The sequence below is a fragment of the Dasypus novemcinctus genome, chromosome 7, assembly GCF_030445035.2.
Source record: "Dasypus novemcinctus isolate mDasNov1 chromosome 7, mDasNov1.1.hap2, whole genome shotgun sequence".
Lineage (NCBI taxonomy): Eukaryota > Metazoa > Chordata > Mammalia > Cingulata > Dasypodidae > Dasypus > Dasypus novemcinctus.
In genome coordinates this window covers 42,729,505-42,750,695 of record NC_080679.1, presented here as the reverse complement: position 1 = coordinate 42,750,695, position 21,191 = coordinate 42,729,505, and the positions used below count along the sequence as shown (strand labels likewise).

Sequence of the window (21,191 nt, the reverse complement as noted above, 5' to 3'; positions counted from 1 at the left end):
TAATTTTGACACTTAGATAAACAGAAGCCAAACACACAAGCCTACCAGGATAAGTCCCCGAAGTTCGTTCTGGGGTAAAGATAAGGCATTTAGTTTTCTGTAGTACAGATAAATATATTATTACTACTGAAAAATGAATGTTTGTGACCCTTGGATTCTTTAGATACAGGGTGACAGTGAACATCTTGTTAAAAATTCCAGCCAGTAAAATTTAAGGTAAAATTTATTCATCCCATGCTAATATAATTTATTCAGCCTACTTTTTAAAGGATTGTAGGTTAGACACAGGAGTCTGTGACTCAGTAAAACATCTCGTCATTTAATTTATTTACGGTGTGAATGGAAACTATTTAAATTTTCCTGAACTATGTTGTCTTGTTCTTGTTCAGCTTTATATTGTTTCCTGTCTTTTTTTTTAAGATTTATTTTAAAAATTTATGTCGTCCCCCCCCGCCTTGTTTGCGCTCACTGTTGTCTGCTCTCTGTCTGTTTATGCTCATCTTCTTTTAAAGAGGTACCAGGAGCCAAACCCAGGACCACCCATGTGGGAGGGAGCCACCTAATCCCTTGAGCCACCTCCGTTTCCTGCTTGTTGTGTCTCATTGTGTTTCTTCGTTGCATCTTTTTGTTGTATCTGTTTGCTGTGTTTCTTTGTTGTGCCTGCTTGCCACATCTCTTTGTTGTGTCTGCTTGCCATGTCTCTTCATTGTGTCAACTCACTGACTTGCTTGTCATCTTTAGGAGGTACCAGGAACTGTAGTAGTCAGGCGCCCAACTTGAGCCACATCTGTGTCCTGTATCCTATCTTTTTACATATGATCGTAATTGAAGTATAAATTGAATGCATTTAAACTATACAATTAGGCGAGTTTTTTTTTTTCCAATTTACTTTATCTTTCCCCATCCCCTCGTTGTTTGCACTTGCTGTGTTTGTTCATCTTCTTTATTTCTTTAGGAGGCACTGGGAATCGAACCCTGGACCTCCAATGTGGGAGGGAGGCACCTAATTACTTAAGCCACCTCTGTTCCCTGCTTTGTTGTCTCTTGTTATGTTTTTCTTCCTGTGTCTCTTGTTGCATAATCTTGTCGCATCAGCTTGCTGCACCTGCCTGTCACGACAGCTCACCATCCTGCTTGTTCTCTTTAGGAGGCACCGGGAACCTCTGCTGCCTGCTTTGTTTTGTTGTTTTTCTTCTTGTGTCTCTTGTTGTGCCATCTTGTTGTGTCAGCTTGCTGCTTCTGCCCGTCCCGCCAGCTCACTGTCTTCTTTAGGAGATACTGGGAGGAAGCGGACTTGGCCCAATGGATAGGGCGTCTGTCTACCACATGGGAGGTCCGTGGTTCAAACCCCGGGCCTCCTTGACCCGTGTGGAGCTGGCCCACGTGCAGTGCTGATGTGCGCAAGGAGTGCAGTGCCATGTAGGGGTGTCCCCTGCATAGGGGAGCCCCATGCACAAGAAGTGCACCCGATAAGGAGAGCTGTCCAGCGTGCAAGGAAGTGCAGCCTGCCCAAGAATGGCGCCACACACATGGAGAGCTGACACAAAAAGATGATGCAACAAAAAGAAACACAGATTCCTGGTACCGCTGATAAGGATAGAAGCGGTCACAGAGGAACACACAGTGAATGGACACAGAGAGCAGACAACTTGGGGGGGAGGGGAGAGAAATAAATAAAAAATAAATCTTAAAAAAAAAAAAAAAAAGGAGTCACTGGGAACTGAACCACAAATTGCTTGAGCCACATCCTCTTCACTAGATAAGTTTTGATAATTGTACATAGCCATAAGCTCCCCATCACAATCAGCATATAGAAGAACATTTTAATTACACCCAGAAGATTCCTTGTGCTGGTGTTGGAGAGAATGTGGAGAAATGGGAACACTCATTCAATCCTGGTAGGAACATAAAAACAGCTACTGTACAAGACAGTTTGGCAGTTCCTCAGAAAATTAAATATAAAATTACCATATGACCTGGAAATCCCTCATCTATATACCCAAAAGAATTGAAAGCAGAGACTTGAACAGATATTTGTACACTAATGTTCATGGCAGAATTATTCGTAATTACCAAAAGATGGAAGCATCCAAAGGGTCCATCAACTGATGAATGGATAAATAAAATGTGGGGACTGTTATTCAGCTGTAAAACGGAATAAAGTTCTAAGGCATGTGACAACATGGTGTTGTACCTTGAAGACATCATATTGAGTGAAATAAGCCAGACACAAAAGGACAAATATTACATGATCCGAAATAACTAGAATAAGCAAACTCATAGAGTCAGAATCTGGAGTATAGTTTACCTGGGTCCAGGTTGGAACTAGAGAATGGGGAGGTAATAATTGAATTGTACAGAGATTCTCTTTGGCTTGATTGTAAAGTTTTGGTAATGGATGGTGGTGATGGTTGCATAACATTGTGAATGTGATTAACAGCACTGAAGTATATATGTCAAGTGGTTTAAAGAGGAAATCTTAGATTGTATATTTGTTACTAGAGTGAAAATAAAAATAAAAAGCATTAAAAAATACTTAAGGGGCCTAAACCATAGATTCCTTGTGCTCCTTTGCCGTTCATTCCTGCTTCTCCTCACTAGTTCCATTCCAGGTAACCTCTCTATGTTACTTAAAAAAATTATATATATATGTATACACACACACACACGTATAAAATCATTCTGGTATGTAATCTTATGTGGCATCTTTCACTCAGCACATGATTTTTATAAAAATGTTTAATGTGGTAACATATATACAACCTAACATTCCACATTTTAACAGCTTTCATACATACAATTCAGTGGTGTCACAATGTTGTGCTACCATCCCTACTATCCATTACCTAAACTTTTCCATCATCCTAAATAGAAACTTTGTACCCATTAAGTATTAACTCCTCATTCTCCACCTCATCCCCTCTCCCTTATACCCTGTAATCTTCTTTCTATCTCCATGAATTTGCATATTCTAGGTATTTCATATAAGTGGAATCATATGTTTGTCCTTTTGTGTCTGGTTTATTTCACTCAACATGTATTTAACCATAGTTCATCTATGTTGTAGCATTTATCAAAATTTCATTTCTTTTTGTGTATGAATACTATTCCATTATATGGACATACCACATCTTGTTTATGCATTCATCTGTTGATGTACACTTGGGTTGCCTCCACTTTTTGTCTATTGTGAATGCTCTTATGAATATTTGGTGTATTTTACGGTGGTTTTAATACTCATCCATATTGTTGCATGTATTAGTTTATCCCTTTTTACTGCTGCACACTATTTTATTATATGGATATATCAACGTTTTATTGATCCATTCAACAGTTTATGGATTTTTTGGTTGTTTCCAATTTTGGATTAATGTGAATGAAGCTGTTAGGAACATTCTGTACTAGTTGATGTGACAACTGAACACTCATCTCCTTCCTCAGATGACTTCTTCACCATGTTAGAGCAGTGAGGAGTCTCATAGCCAAGTTAGAATACACATGATGTATTTTAAAAAAATTCTGCATCTTGGGCAACAGTTCTCTTGTAACTACTTCACAGTTTCTAAAAGCAGTTATTGTCCAGAAGCAGGTGAACTTAAGTCTTCTCAGATGAGCATGTGAATGAATGGAAAAAAGATGAGGTCTGATAGGGGAGCGACTGGATAAGAAATCTGAAAAAAGGAACAGTAATTTAAAGTTTATTCCAGCTATAATGCTGGTTCTTATGACTTTAAGGTAGCATTTAATGGCATACTTCTGAGTCCATTCCTGAGAGAGTCTGTTGTAATTATCTCTGTTTTAAAGATTCATGCACTCTCTAGCACTAGAGGGTCATGTGGGTTTGGTTCATATGGTGAACAAATGGGTAAAAGAACTTTAGAAATAGTTAAAGCAGTGGACTGCCGTGATCTTAGAATATTGAGACCAATGCTGCCATTACTGTTAATATTTGGATGAAAAATTCTTGCTGTAAGTGATTTGAAGTGATTTGAAGGGGTAGTCTGTAGGAAAATGAACTGTCAGAGAGAATACATTGGGGAAGCAGATGTGGCTTAAGCACTTGGGCATTCACCTACCACTTGGGTGGTCCTGGGTTTGGTTTCCAGTGCCTCCTAAAGAAGACGAGCAAGACAACGAATTGACACAACAGGCTGGCACGGCGAGATGATGCAACAAGATGACACAAGATATGAAGCAACAAGGAGACACAAGAGATGCAACAGGGGACGGAGTTGGCTTGTCGGTGATTAGGGCCTTCTTCCCCACATGGGAGGTCCCAGATTCGGTTCCTGGTACCTCCTAAAAAGAAGATGAGGAGACATAGAGAGCAGACAGTGAGCACAAACAATGAGGGGGGAGGAGAAATAAATAAAAAAGTAAAATATTTATGCTGTGCTAAATTAAGACCTCCTTAAAAAAAAACAATACACTGCCTTGATATGGGATGTCATTACATCCCATAATTGTGGCTTGCCAATGAAACATATCATTCCCAATTGGACAAGCAGAACACTGTGCTGGGAGGTCAAGGGCCAAATCACTTAAGCTCCTTATTAATCCATCTCAGCACCATAGTTTGTGCTTTTCGTCTCGCTCCACACAATCTTGGTGTGCACTTAAAGGTCCAGCCAGAACTTTTGATTATCAGGGCGGTGGGAAAGAATTGTATCTTTGTCTCATCCTGATTCTGCCAGACAAAAGCACAGAGGCCAGGGCCTCTCTCAAGCTGCTGCCTTGGCACCCTGTACAGCAGGTGGTGCCCCTCCAATCCTACGGTAGTCACACACATGACACAGTACTGTATTTGTTTTTGTATAGATAATATGTTTTCATTTTGCTGGTGCACCCTGCCTTTTTTTTTTTTTTTTTCTTTTAAAAAAACATGGTTCTAATTACACTTCTTTGCTTTTCAATGGCAAATTTAGGAGAAGGAAATGGCATTAATCATTTATTCAGTAAGCATTTATTGCTGGATATAGTGCCATGTGCTGAAGATAATAGCAGTAAATAAAAACTCAGCTCCTACTCTCATAGAGCTTACAATTTACTGATTAAGTGAAGCATAGTATAGTAATGTGTGGAGTTTGTAAATAAGTAGAGAATGGTATGGTAGCGTTAATAGGGGATTCCTGCCTCACTGGTCTGGGGTGTTTGGGAGGGATTCTCTGAAGAAGAAATGTTAAAGCTGAATAAGAGTTAAGTAGATGAGGCATTCCACCAGGTAGTGGGAATAGAATGCATGAAGTCTCTCAATTGAGAAAGAGAATGGCATTCTATGGCTCAAGTGTGGATACGCTAGAAGATGGTATGCTGATGTTAGATCATGCATGGTGGTTATACATCATATTAAGGATTTTGGAAATTATCCTGAAGGTAGATGGAAACCACTGAAAGGATTCAAACAAGGTAGTGATATGGACAAATTGTAGATCAGTTTATACTCTGATCAGGTTTTTTGAGTACTGTATAGTCCCTTTATTTTTAGAAATTGTACTTGTTATCTTTAATCCTGTCAATTACATTAATCACAAATTTTACTAAGTAATGTTGTCAGCAATATATGCAAAATGTTTATGTCATTTTGGGACCACTACTCACTTTAATGGTTTATATATATTTAACATTCTTATTTATTTCTAATTAAGTAGAATTTAAATATCAATAGACCACTAGAATAATGACATTTTAAATTTCCATTTATGTAAGAAATTCTATTTACAGAAAATAAATTTGGGGCAAAGATAAGATGCCTGGTATAAAAAGCTTGGTTACAGTCTGGTGAGCTCTTATAGCCTAATAACTTTTTAAAGTAACAAGCTCTTCTATAGTATGTTCACTGAAACTAGAAATAGAAAATATTTTTGGAGGAGCAAGAGTTATCAGAATATTTTGCAGTTGTGCTTTAAAGAATAAAACAAAAAATTCACACTTCCAGTTTATATATAGTGCCTGGTATATTTATATGAACTATGTAGAGCTGTACTGTGCAGTTTGTCAGTAGCCACATGACTATTTACATTTAAATTAAAATGAAGCAAAATGGAAAATTCTGTTTCTCCGTCGCAGTAGCCATATTTCAAGTTCTAATAGCCACATGTGGCTAGTGTCTACTGCCTTAGTGCAGATTATGGAATATTTCCATCATCGCAGAAACTTATATGGGACAGTGTGCTTTTATAAGAGTATTTGGTGACTTTTCAAGATAGTTATGGATCTGTGAAAGATGGTCCTATTTTGGGTGAGAAGCAATCACCTCTAACTTGGAGTCTGCTTTTCTAAGTAAAATCCCATTTAAGAAGTGGAGAGCTTTTTTGTTTGGGGAGAGATTATTAGTTTCATTTTAAAGTGCTTTTTTTAAGCCCTGTTATCATACTGTGTTCTTTTGTATGTTTCATTTAAAAGTAAGTAGTATTGCTAATTACTTCTTTCATACCTCATCACAGAGGTATTTTCTAGCAGGTATTTGTAGATACCTGCTAGTTAGTATGAACCAGAGTGGGAAGTTTGCATGTAAAATATATAGTATATGTAGATTTACAAATCGGTATCTCTTAGAAGATGCAGAGTAGTGTGACTCTTCTTTCTGTTAACTGTAACAAAATATGAGTTGATCTGTATTCTTCCCTCCCTCCCTCCCTTTCTTTTAACAAAATAAAAAACACCAAATTTCAATAAGTGAATTTTTAGAGGAGATCTATCTTTCCAGTATTGTTCCTATTTTCCAAATAGATTTACACCATACATACACAACACAACACACACACATATACACATGGAGTGAGGACAGGTGAGCACATCCTTAAGAGACACACACACAAACACACACATGTTTAGCATCTAATCCAAAATGAAAGAAATTAAACCTCATTTCATAGGGTTTTGAACTAGAATAATAGCCTTATATTTATATTTTGCATTTTGTAGCTGTCGCATCATATTTCAGTTATTACTTCACATGTTCACTGCTTCATCTTCAGTATCTTATACAAGTTTTGTCACAAAGAAGATGCTCTGTAATTATTTGTTGAATAAACTTTAAGCCCAGATAATGTCTTATACATACTTTTAAATTTCCTGTACATTCAGCGAAGTACTGAGTAGCTGTTAGCCACTGAGTCAGTTTAGTAATGCATACTCCTTATATTGTACTGGACTGAGACATCCATTTCAAGATATTATAGATGGTGATCTGATTTTAGCAAAACAGAGAAGTTTGAAATGTTTTGACCATTTATTATAACCATTTTCATATATAGAACAGTCAACATAATTCAGATTCTATGGTACAGTTGTATGTAATAGACCCAAATACAGCAAAGCTCTTTTCATACTGTCTCTACTAAAATCCTTTTTTTCCTCCCCTTTAAGCTTTTCCCCTTTGATTACGTGAACTCCCTTTGGTTGCTTTCCTAAAAGTTCTAGATTTTTTAAAAACCTGTTTAAGGTTTTGACAGCTACCACTTGGCTACTCGCTTCTACAGCCCTCACATTCCTTCTTTTACCAGCTCCTTTAGTTACTGAAAGCTTTCCCATAGCTTTTACAACTTTGGCAAATAGCAGTACATCTCTACTTGTTTCTGTTGAATAAAAATAACAAAAAGTACCCATCATGAAAAATTGAACATTAGAAATCTTATAGATTGATTCTACATCTGAAAATTATTTGAAATTAAACTAGAAAAGAAAATATTTAAATTGCTTGGCCTTTGACACTAGACTACCCATTTAAAGTAAACCATAAGAATACTTTTAAGGGAGGAAAAACATCCTTGTACTAATATCGTAAAGGATTTCAAGGTAACTAAAAATCCCATAAGAAAAATAAATTTAGTGATAAAGGAAGTAAAAAACAGACATGACACTACAAAATTGAATAAGAGACCTGGTAGAATACATTGGGAAATTCTCACAGAAGCAGAGGGAAAGATGAAAATGTTGAAAGAGAGATGCTGATTTTGGAGACCGTGGATCCATAATAGAATTATCATTTCTAAAACAGATAAGAAAAAGGTAATGAAAACAGTTATCAAGCATAAATTTCTATTATTTTATTTTTCTGAATAAAAGACCAAACTCTTTAAATTGAAAAAGATTCAGACTATGAAAAAATAGATAATAAAAAGAGGGTTCTACTTAGATACATGCAGTAAGCTTTTTGAATTAAAAAGAAGAAAAATAAATTTATAAGCACTTATAACTAGTTCAACCTTTTCATACCCAGAATAGGTAAAAGGAACTAAGCAGGCTTCACCTTTGAAAAATTAAGACTTATTATGAGCCTTATGTTAACTGTTTTGATAAAAAAATTATGAAGGGGAAGCAAGAAAACATGAGAGTTTTAAACCAAAGCAGCAATTCATTTGACTGAAAATAAGAATAAACTAGATTTAGTTGTCTATTGAATGAGAAGGAAAAGAATAAAACTCATATTTCTTTTACATTCTCTTATTTATTTGACAAATATATCCACATAATTTGGACTGTGTGTTTTTTATTTTTATTTTTTTATTTGTATACTTTTTATTTTACCTATCTTAAAGGTCAGGAATTATACCTTAAATTTCCTTAGTAACTTCCTAATATGGGGATGGGGTATCATTTTTTTCATATTCAAAGAAGTTTTGAGTATTGAGGAATATTTAGCATCCCAGTCTGCTGTACTAAAGACAAGTGAAAACTCCCTAGTGATTTTGACATCCAAAGGGGGGTTGGGGAAGAAAGAAACCATTTCCACACATTTCCAAATAAATCCCCCAAACCCCCTGACAGTTATGCCTTAATTAGGAATAAGTAAGTCTATTCATTTGTACTCAAGGAATGTTAATGTATAGATGCCAATGAGAATACAAAGTGTAATGATCTAAATATTTTTAAAAATATTATTATCTTAGTTATTTCATTTTATCTCCAGTTTTTTTAAATCATGACACCTCACCCTCCCCCGCATATGTTTTTTTTCCAAATATTCAACTATAGACAGGCCTAATGAGTTTTTAGTCTTAGCAGTTCTATTTTCAAAACTCCTTCAAGGGATTCTATTTTTATGCATTGTATTTAATTTCTCCAATCTCTTAATTTATAAAATGAAAACATTGAACTACAGGTACTAAAATTTTTCTCATTGCTTTAGTTCATGAATCATATGCCTGGATATTTAAGCTCTCATTGCTAAAAAGCCTAGTGTCTTTCAAATATTATTATTTTGAAATATTTCGAACACACTCATACAGATACTTAAGATCACAGTTTAACAGGGTTGCATTTGCAGTAGAATTGTTTTAAAAATATTATAGGTATGAAAAAATCATATATGTGGATATAAAAAATCTGTTGTGTGTGTGTGAAGATAAGGTGAAGCCCCACTCTCTAATTTCATTCCTCTTTCATCTCTCAAGAACCACATTCCTGAAGTTGGTATGAGTCCTTCTTGTTCATATTCTTATAGTTTTAGCACAATGTATCATTCATAAACAAACTAGAGGATTATTTTGGGTTAAATTTACATAAGTGATATATATCCTGCATACTCTTTTTAAAAACCATTTTTAAAAAGAATTACATATAAGTAGGTGTGTCTCAACCAGTTGGGTGCCCATCTTCCACATGGCATGTCCTGGGTTTGGGTCCCAGTGCCTCCTAAAGAAGACAAGCCTAAAATGAGCAGATGCCACAAGGTAGCAGACACAGCAGCCCTTGGGGAATGATGTCGCTCAGGCCTTTGGGCACTCACCTCCCCTGCAGGAGGTTCCAGGTTTGGTTCCCGGTGCCTCCTAGAGAAGGTGAGGAACCAATGAGCAGACAAAAAGAGAACCATCTAGGGGAGGGGAGGAATAAATATAAATAAATAAATAAATCTTTAAAAAAGAATAGAGAGTAAGATTCATAATTATTCCTATACATTGTGCTCATTGCATTATAAGAGTATCACCTTATTTCATCCTCAAAACAATCCTTATATATATATACCCAGCTGTTTATATTCCTTTCCTTTGACAGTGTCAGGATTGAAGGGCTACTTGTCAGTTCTCAATCACATATTTGCCATAATTTGGAGCATTCTTCAAATAATTAAAGAATAATAGTCTCCTTTTTAACATCAGAAAATTTTGTAAATCTGCCTTTCAGAATCTGTTGATTTAGAAAATATGCAATGATAAAGAAACTTTGGAATGATGCCTAAGTAACTAAGAATAGTGATTTCCTGGGGCGGGGAAAGGGGAACATTGGAATAAGCAAATGTGAACAAGAGTTGGAGTGAAGCTTTTTACTACATATCTTTATATTCTTCCTGGTTTTTTAATCATGTAAAAGCATTACCTATTCAAAATAATTTTTTTTTAAGAGACAAAAGATTTGTATTGCTGAATTTACTAATGCTTTAAAGTGGAATTTTGTTACTCATAACATTATCCATTTATATTTGCAAAACAATAGTGGCTAAACATGTGGACAGCATATTTTTTCAGTCTCCAGATATGCTTGATGAGTAGGTGCACCTGCAGAACCCTGATGACAACACTGGGGTATCCATATGGTTGAGGCATGGCAGGTTAGGAACTGTTGTTCTAGGTCCTTATAGGAGCAAATTTATTAATGATTCTTATCATTCTTTAAAGGTAAACGTACATGATTTGATCCAAAAGCAGATTTACTGAAAAATGAATTATAATTATAATTTTATAATTAACAACAAAATAATTTAGTGAATAATTTTTCTAGTTACTATTTTAGTGTACCGGGGGACAGTTTTTTAAAATGTTAGGTTTCTTTGGGCATCTTCCCCTTTTCATCCTTATACATTTTGCTAGAAATGTAAGTTAATATATGAAAATATATTTTTAAATCAGTAAATCTTAAAATAGCCATCAAAACATTACTAACAAGTAGAATATAATTGAAGTTTAAGAAGGAAAAATCAGGAAAGCAGACTTGGACCAGTGGTTAGGGCGTCCGTCTACCACATGGGAGGTCCGCGGTTCAAACCCCGGGCCTCCTCCACCCGTGTGGAGCTGGCCCACGCGCAGCACTGATGTGCACAAGGGGTGCCCTGCCACGCAGGGGTGTCCCTGCACAGGAGAGCCCCACGCGCAAGGAGTACTCCCCATAAGGAGAGCCACCCAGCATGGAAGAAAGTGCAGCCTGCCCAGAAATGGTGCCGCACACATGGAGAATTGACGCAGCAAGATGATGCAACTAAAAGAGACACAGATTCCTGTGCTGCTGACAACAGACGCGGACCAAGAAGACGCAGCAAATAGACACAGAGAAAAGACAACCGGGGTGGGGGAGATAAATAAATAAATAAAAATAAATCTAAAAAAAAAAAAAAGGAAAAGTCAGAAAGAGTAGCAACCCTTTTAAAATTTCAGATCCCTGAAAGCAATTTTTTTATGAAATGAATTTAAAAATTCTTATTAGAGAAGTAATGCATATTCTTTATTATAGAAAAAGAATCTAAAAGATTAGAAAAGCCAAAAGAACATAAAGAACCTTCAGTTCTGTCCACCCCAGAGAAAACCAGTGTTTTTTTTGCTATTATAAACTGTTTAGAATATAAAAATTCGGACTTACAGAGTTGGACTATGAAGTGAAGGTTGGTGGGTGATGAAATATGGGATGAGAAGGGGGAGATGATGCCAGAATTATGTAGAATATTTAATAAAGTCAAATGTAAATATGTGATAATGGTTGAACTTGATGGTAACACATTATAATGAATGTAACAAACACTCTTGATTTATGGATATAATTGTGGCTGAAACAAGTAGTTTAGGAAGATTGTTAGTTGGACAACAGTTAGAGGATAATACTGGCAAAGTATAAGAATGATTTGGGCAGTACATAAGATTGTGGTTAATAATATGGATATAGGAATGTTCTTCTATAAGGTATTAAGAATGTGGTGATACATGGGAAAAATATAATGTGATTTATGGACTATAGTTAACAATAATATTGTAATGTTTTTGTAGCAAAAGCACAGTTAGTACTATAGTAATGCTAAAGGTAAAAAAATAGAATATGGGGTTTGGTTTGTGAGATATAATACATTAAGTATTTTTTCTCCTTTTCATTTTTTCATTAATAAGGAGATCTTGACTATGTCATTTAATCTGTGTTCATCTGTGTATCTTTCTGAACACTAGAGGAACAAGTGAGTTAGTAGCTGGAATCAGATGAGATAAAAGTGCCAGGAAAGAACTTTTAGGAATAACATTTCCATAACTGGTTGACCTGCCTTCTATTAATTAATTTATTTTTAATTAGAAATGAAGTTATATAAAATAATTGGTTGAAAATATTTAGAGGATCAAAAGAAAAAGAATTTTTGAACATCTAATTGTTTCTGAAAAATTGGTCAAATATGTTAGTGGCTGCAAAATCATTCCAAGATGAAAATGACAAGAGATCTGGGATCAGATAAACATGGGTTTAAATCTTTTCCTTGCCGCTTAATAGCTGAGTGACTTAGGATAACTTCCTTATTCCTCCTATAACTTAGTATCCTTCTTTGTAGATTGAAATAATAATGCTTGCCTCATAGGAATTTTGGGAGGATACCCTATATTTCCATTTAACAGTTAAATGTATAATGTTTTCCTGTCCAAAATACCAATGTTTGCTATAATGTAAGGTAGTTAATTTGTTTTTGAGAGGAATGCAGTGTGTTTGACTGGAACTAGAAGATAATTTTTAATTTTAAAAAGCAATGTAGAAGTTATTCATATTGACAATCTAGGATAATTGTAAGCGGAGATTTTTTTCTACCTTCTCATGCCAACTTCTAGGCAAGAATTGATTAGAGGTGGTGGACAAGTCTTTGATGTTTCATTATAATCATTCCTGTTGATCTCGCTAGAGCAGCAGATGAGGGAAATGCCAGCTCTTCTGACATTGGAAATAAAGCAACTGCGATACATTTTAATGGGTGTTGAGGGTGGTATTAGTTGAACATAAGCTAGACACTGGAATTCATGGTGGTATAGTTCTTCTTTTTAAATTTTTAAAATTTATTTTGTACATTTAATAATTGAAAATATAAACAATTAAAAACTAAAAAGACAATACAGGTGAATAAAAACATCCATTTGATCAATTAAATGTACTGGATACATAAATTTTTTTTGAATCATACAATATGTTACACTATATATTTGGTTCGTAGTAACAGTCATATAATATTTGCCCTTTTGTGCTCTGCTCTGGCTTGCTTTGCTCTACATGATATCCTCCAGGTTCATCCATGTTATCATATGCTTTACGACTTCATTTCTTCTTACAGCTGTATAATATTCCAACTGTGGTGAATACACCATAGTTTATCCACTCATTGGCTGACGGATATCTGGGTTGTTTCCAGCTTTTGGTAATCATGAATAATGCCACTGTGAACATCAGTGTGCAGATGTCTGTTCTTGTCACTGCTTTCAGTTCTTCTGGGTATATACCCAGTAGTGGTATTGCAGAGTCACCTGGCAACTCTATATTCAAATTCTTTAGGAACTGCTGAACAGTCCTCCACAGTGGCTGTACCATTCTACATTCTCACCAACAGTGAATAAGTGTTTCTATCTCTTCACATCCTCTCCAACACTTAGAGTTCTCTGTCTTTTTAATAATGGCCATTCTGATAGGTGTGAAATCATATCTCTTTGTAGTTTTGATTTGTATTTTCCCTAATCATTAGTGATGTTGAGCATTTCTTTTTTTTTTTTTTTTGCCATTTGTATTTCTTTGGATAAATGTCTATTCAAGTCTTTTGCCCATTTTTCAATTGGGTCATTTGTCTTTTTATTGTTGAGTTGTAACATCTCTTTATATGTCCTGGATATTAAACCCTTATCAGATACGTGATTTCCAAGTATTTTCTCCTATTAAGTTGGCTGCCTTTTCATCCTTTTGACAAAGTCCTGTGAGATGCGAAAGTGTTTGAGGAGATCCTATTTATTTATTTTTTCTTTTGTTGTACGTGCTTTGGGTATAAGGTCCAAGAAATCAGTAGGACCTCCTGATGTCGGAGCGAGGTGCCTAATCACTTGAGCCATCTCTGCTCCCTGCTTTGTTATGTCTCTCATTAGGTTTTTCCTCCCAGTGTCTCTAGTTGTGTCATCTTGTGTTAGTTCGCTGCACCTGCCCTTTACATCAACTCGCTGTCTTCTTTAGGATGCACTGGAAACCTCTGCTCCCTGCTTTGTTGTGTTTCTCATTATGTTTTTCTTGTTGTGTCAGCTTGACATGCCTGCCCATGTGCCAATTTGCTGTGTGCTTTAGGAGGCACTGGGATCTGAACCAGCAACCTCCCATGTGGTAGGCAGGAGCCCAGTTGCCTGAGCCACATCTGCTTCCCTACTACAAGGTCCTGAAGATGTTTTCCTACATTTTCTTCTAGAAGTTTTATGGTTCTGGCTTTTATATTTAGGTCTTTGATGCATTTTGAGTTCATTCTTGAAGAGGGAGTGAGATAAGGGTCCTCTTTCATTCTTTTCGTTATAGATAACCAGTTGTCCCAGCACCATTTGTTGAAGAGACTGTTTTGTCCCGTTAACATTAACTTGGTAGATTTGTCAAAAACCAGTTAACTTATAGATGAGGGTTTATCTCTGGATTCTCAGTTCTGTTCCACTGATCGATGTGTCTATCTTTATGCTAGTACCATGCTGTTTTGACTACTGTAGGTTATAATATGTTTCAAGGTTAGGTAGTGAAATTCCTCCCACAACACTCTTCTTTTTTAGAATGCTTTTGGTTATTTGGGTGCATTTTCCTTTCCAAATGAATTCAGTAATTGCCTTTTCTAATTCTGTAAAGTAAGCTGTTGGGATTTTTGCCTCTTGATCTTATATCCTGCCACTTTGCTGAACTCATTTATTAGCTCAATTAGCTTTGTCTTGGATACTTCAGAATTTTCTAAGTACAAGATCATGTCATCTGTGAACAGTGAGAGTTTTACTTCATCTTTTCCTATTTGTATGCCTTTAATTTTTTTACTTGTCTAATTGCCCTAGCTAGAACTTCTAGTACAATATTGAGTAACAATGGTGACAGTAGACATCCTTGTCTTGTTCCTGATCTTAGAGGGAAAGCTTTCAGCCTTACCCCATTGAGTACAATGTTGGCTATGGGTTTTTCATATATGCTTTTTATTAGATTGAGGAATTTTCCTTCTATTCCTATCTTTTGAAGTGTTTTTATCAAAAAAGAATGCTCAATTTTGTTGAGTGCCTTTTCTTCATAGATTGAGATTATCATGTAGTTTTTCCCCTTCAATTTGTTAATGTGGTATATTGGTTTTTTTTTTTAAATCCTGTTAATTTTATAACTTTTTTTATTTTTTATTTTTTAAAGATTTATTTTTATTTATTTCTCTCCCCTCCCCCCCGTCCCAGTTGTCTGTTCTGTGTCCATTTGCTATGTGTTCTTTTTGTCCGCTTCTGTTGTCGGTGGCACGGGAATCTGTGTCTCTTTTTGTTGTGTCATCTTGCTGCATCAACTCTCCTTGTGTGTTGCATCATTCCTGGGCAGGCTGCACTTTCTTTTGCACTGGGTGGCTCTCCTTACAGGGCATACTCCTTGCGCATGGGGCTTTCCTATGCAGGGGACACCCCTACGTGGCACAGCACTCTTTGTGCGTGTTAGCACTGCACATGGGCCAGCTCTACATGGGTCAAGAAGGTCCAGGGTTTGAACCGCGGACCTCCCATATGGTAGACGGACGCCCTATCCACTGGGCTGGTAGACGGACGCCCTATCCACTGTGCCAAGTCTGCTTCCCAATGTGGTGTATTATGTTGATTGATTTTCTTATCTTGAACTAGCCATGCATACAAGGAATAAATCCCACTTGATTTTGATTGTATTAGTCAGCCAAAGGGGTACTGATGGAAAATACAGAAATCGGTTGGCTTTTATAAAGGGTATTTATTTGGGGTAGGAACTTACAGATACCAGGCCATAAGCATAAGTTACTTCCTTTCCCAAAGTCTATTTCCACGTGTTGAAGCAAGATGGCTGCCAACTTCTGTGAGGATTCAGGCTTCCTGGGTTCCTCCCTTCCTCAGGCTTCTTTTTCCTGGGCTCAGGGTTTTTTCTCTTCCTTTCCTCTGTGAGCTTACTTCCCAGGGCTCCAGCTTAAGGCTTCAGCATCAAACTCCAACATCAAAACCCCAACATCAAAAACCCTCTAACTTTGTCCTTTGCCATGTCTTTTATCTGTGAGTCCCCATTCATGAAGGGGCGGTGATGCAATGCCATACTGGCACAAGAATCCAATATAATCTAATATGCCCGGAGGAAAAGATGAGTTTACAAACATAATCTAATATTTCTTTTTGGAATTCCTTAATAATATCAAACCGCTACAGTGATGTATAAATCTATTGATATGCTTTTGGATTCTATATGCAAGTGTTTCATTGAGAATTTTTGCATCTGTGTTCATTAGAGAGATTGGTCTTACTTTTCTTGTATTTTCTTTATCTGGCTTTGGTATTAGGGTGATGTTGGCTTCATAAAATATGTTGGGCAGTTTTCCCTCCTCTTCAATTTTTTGGATGAGTTTAAACAGGATCTTCTCAAAATGCTTGGTGGAATTCACTTATGAATCCATCTGGTCCTGGACTTTTCTTTGCTGGGAAATTTTAATGACGTATTCCATCTCTTTAAAGGTGATTTGTTTGCTAAGTTCTTGTATTTCTTATAGCATCAGTGTAGGTTGATTGTGTATTTCTAGGAATTTGTCCATTTCATCTAGGTTGTCTGGTTTGTTGGCATACAGTTTCTCATAATATCCTTTTATTTCCATGGAGTCAGTTGTAACTTCCCCTCTTTTATTTCTGATTTTATTTATTTGTATCTTCTCTCTTTTTTTCTTTGTTAGTCTAGCTAGGGGTTTGTCAATTTTATTGATCTTCTCAAAGAACCAGATTTTGGTTTTGTTGATTTTTCTCTATTATTTTTTTGTTCTCAGTTTTATTTATTTCTCCTCTGATTTTCATTATTTCTTTCCTTCTGTTTGCTTTGGGTTTGGTTTGCTGTGTTTGTTTGTTTTTCTAATTGTCTAGTTGTTCTATTAAATCTTTGAGTTTAGCTCTGTGTTAGTCAACCAAAGGGGTGCCGATAAAAAATATCAGAAATCTGTTGGCTTCTGTAAATGATATTGATTTGTGGGTTGGAGCTTATAGTTACCAGGCCATAAAGCGTAAGTTATTTCACACACCAAAGTCTATTGCCTCGTGTTGGAGCAAGATGGCTGCCAGGGTTCAGGCTTACTGGAATACTCTCTTCCCAGGGCTTATTTCTCTCCAGGCTCAGCTTTTCTGTTTTCTTCTCAAGGTCAGCTGTAGACTAAGAGGCTCTCTAGGCTTTGCTTCTTTTCACAAGGCTAGCTGTAGATTATCAGGTGACCAGCTCTGTCTCTCTCCCCGGGGCTCAGCTGCTCTGCTCCTCTGTGTACTTTTTTCCCAGGCTCCAGCTCAAAACTCCCAACTCTTTCCTTTGTCCTGTCTTTTCTCTGTGTGTCCCTTCCCATCAAGGGGCAGGGGCTCAACGCCCTACTGATGTGGCCCAATCAAAGTCCTAATCATAATTTAATCAATTAAAAGTGATACCTTCAGACCAGTTTACAAACATAATCCAGTAACTACTTTTGGAATTCATAAACAATGCCAAACTGCTAAGGCTCTTTCTTCTTCTTTAATATAGGCATTTAGGGCTATAAATTTCTCTCTCAAGACTACTTCACTGTTTCCTATGTTTTGATGAGTCGTTGTTTCTAGTTCTGATACATCCATAAAGGTTTTTAATTTTGGAGAAATGCTTCATGACTTTTTTCATTTTATTTTGTAGTGACGAAGTTGTGAGTTTATAAAACAATCATGCAAAATGTGCAGAATTCCCATACATCATCCATCCACCAAAACCTTATATTGTTGTGGAACATTTGTTACAGATTAGCTTCCTGACTTAATTACTCTATGTTTAGAGCCACTGTCCCAGAAATATGGGTGGCATCTCTGTTTTAGAAGTGTTGAATATGAGCCAGCTAGATTTCAGGAGCTTCAGTTGAATTCAAGGGAGCATAAAAATAGCCTCTTTAATTTGATATCAGTAAATGGGTAGGTAAAAACTTAAGGTCCTAAGTAGAGTAAGTATTCATTTCACTAAGTTAACTTTGTGGACATGACTTGCAAAAAGTTAGCCTAACTAATGATAAGAAAAGGATTGTTTTATAGGTGATTTTTCCATATATGTTCCTGGGTTTTCTCTTTTGTGATGCCTAGGCCTTGTATAGTAGAATGAAATATATATAAGCCTACATCTCTTTGGGAAATTTGACTTGCCTGAACATCTCTGGTTATAGGAAAAGGGTTGTTTTGGGAAACAAATAGAGAGATAAGTGCACAACTCTGTAAATTTACCAAAAAAAAAAAAAAAATCATTGGAGTTTTTACTTAAATGAGTGAATTTCATGGTATGTAATTTATACCTCAATAATTTTTTTTTAATTAAGGCTATTAGTGGGCAAAAATAAAATGACTTTCTGTTATTAAAACTACCAATATAATAGCCTAAAGAAGAAATGCTCAGTGGTTCCTTGCATTGTGAAGGGACAAACTAATGCCAGTCATTTTTTTCCCCATATATATAACCTGATTTAACTAATTTCTGTAGAATATATGCCATGTAATTTATCAGCTAGCAAGTGTTTACTAAATTCCTCTACAGTCAACACTGCTGAGAATACTAAAGACATAAAAGGTTGTTAAAAGCAACATCTAATTTTTATTTGGTTTCTTAAAGTATACGTTCCTAATGTTTTTGACTAGCTAAAATAATAGTCTGATACTTAGGGGCTTCTGGTTTATTCCTTCATTTTGGATATGTGTCTACTTAGTATGGCTTAATTCACTAGCACGTTAGCACTGGAAATGATTTCTTAAAATAATGTTTTTGAACCTACGTAACTGAGGACCAAGCTGGGGAGAAGAAATGAAATAACAAATAACTGTATAGAGAATCCCATTTAGCCATATATCTGCCATATTTAGTCCAATAGAAAGCACCATCAAAATGTGTGGCTAAGCAACTAGAATATTCATAAAGTAGGTATTATAGAATTCTGACTCTCATGCATCTTTTATATAGTGTGCTTGGAGACCAAAACATAGATAGTATTATTAGTGAAGAATAAATGTGACTTGATTTCCATATTTTGAGACCATTTCAGGATGTCCTCCAGAAGATATTTAGTAATATTGACTAAATGGCCAGAAAATACAATGCAGTCTTATTTAAGAAAACCAATCCTAGGATATTAGCCAAATTAAGATTTTACCTCTATAATTAATGAGCATAAGGAAGTTATTGAATAAACAAAATTTCAGAATTATTTAAGCCTTATTAGAGAATAAATTTGTAATGCTTCTCAAGATGACTTTAAGATCTAATAATATTTTGCAAATAAAATGAAAATTAATTTTTCATTATTTTCTTTATTTTAGCGTCCCAGAAGCAAGAACGACTTTGTGCATTTAAAGATCCCTATCAACAAGACCTTGGGATAGGTGAGAGTCGAATCTCTCATGAAAATGGGACAATATTATGCTCAAAAGGTAGCACCTGCTATGGCCTTTGGGAGAAATCTAAAGGGGACATAAATCTTGTAAAACAAGGCAAGTAATACTTTTCTTACCCAAGTGAATTTGTGTTTCAAATGAATGAAATTTATCGAAACAGGACATGGAAGTTGATTAAAACCTTGCTCAGGAAAACAGTGAATTTAAATAATAATACATTCATGGATATATTCTTACAAGACCGGTATTTGCAAATGGTAGTTGTTTCTTAGCTTATTTTAATATTTTTCTTATTAAAATATACTCATTATCTGATGTTTAGAAACTATACAAAACTATAAAGAGAAACAAGTCTTCTGTAGTCTTTAAATTAAAAAACATACATATATATTAGCTATTTCCTTCAGTTGTGTTTCCTATAGATCTCTAATGTTTGTAATGTATGTGTATTTCTCTTTTTAAAATTAGGTTACTACGTATAAACAGTTTCATACCTAATTTTTCCTACCTTAAATTGTATCATGAGCATTTTCCCAGGTTTTTAAATATTCTATGAAAACATTTTTAATCTCTGCATAATGTTTCATTGGATACATATATTGCACTTTACGTACACATTACACTTGTTGGACATAATGTTTTCAGGTTTTCACTTAATAAATAATGCTGTAGTAAACATCTTTGAGCATAAATTTTTTATTGTATCTCATTATTTCCTTGAAATAGATTCCTCAAAGTAGAATTATTATTTAACATATGAATATTTTTAAGGTTCTTCTAAAAATTTGTTATGTGACTTTCTAGAAATGCCGTACATATTTACATTCCCTCCAGCACTGCATGAGAATGTCTGTATTAATGAATCCTTGTTACTATTATTATTTAAAAAATATATTTATTTATTACTTGATTTCTCTCCCCTTGCCCCCACCCCGCCCCAGCCCCAGTTGTCTGTTCTCTGTGTCTATTTTGCTGTGTGTTCCTTTTTTGTCTGCTTCTGTTGTTGTCAGGGGCACGGGAATCTGTGTTTCTTTTTGTTGTGTCATCTTGTTGTGTCAGCTCTCCGTGTGTGTGGCGCCATCCCTGGGCAGGCTGGACTTTCTTTCACACTGGGCGGCTCTCCGTAAGGGGCACCCTCCTTGCGTGTGGGGGGCTCCCCTACGTGGGGACACCCCTGCGTGGGCATGCGTGTGGGCCAGCTCCACACAGGCCAGGGAGGCCTGGGGTTTGAACCATGGACCTCCCATGTGGTAGACGGACGCCCTAACCACTGGGCCAAGTGTGCTTCCCTGTTATGTTTCATTATTATTTATTTTTAGCAGGTTTATTGAGATATATTCATACACTACACAATGTATCCAAAATGTACAATTAATGGCTTTTAGTACAAGCATAGTGTTGTGCATTGATTTCCACAAAAAAATTATATAACAATTTCATTACTCCAAAAAGAAAAACTCCACACCCGTTACAGTCACCTCTCTGTCCCTCTATCCTTCCCCAGTCCTTACATAACCACTAATCTAATTCCATCTTTATAACTTGATTTATATTTACATTTTATATAAATGGAATCATTTATTATGTAGTACTTTGTATCTGGTTTCTTTCACTTAG

The 21,191-nt window shown here is 35.8% G+C and overlaps 1 protein-coding gene across 2 annotated transcripts in view; it reads left to right on the top strand.

Annotated features, from left to right (window-relative positions):
• BMPR2 (bone morphogenetic protein receptor type 2) overlaps positions 1-21,191 on the top strand; it is a 208,266-nt gene that overhangs the window by 76,652 nt on the left and 110,423 nt on the right. For both annotated transcript variants that reach the window (XM_058300360.1, XM_058300361.1), the window contains exon 2: positions 19,500-19,670. In XM_058300360.1, the coding sequence (XP_058156343.1) occupies positions 19,500-19,670 (171 nt within the window). The remainder of the gene's footprint in view (positions 1-19,499; positions 19,671-21,191) is intronic.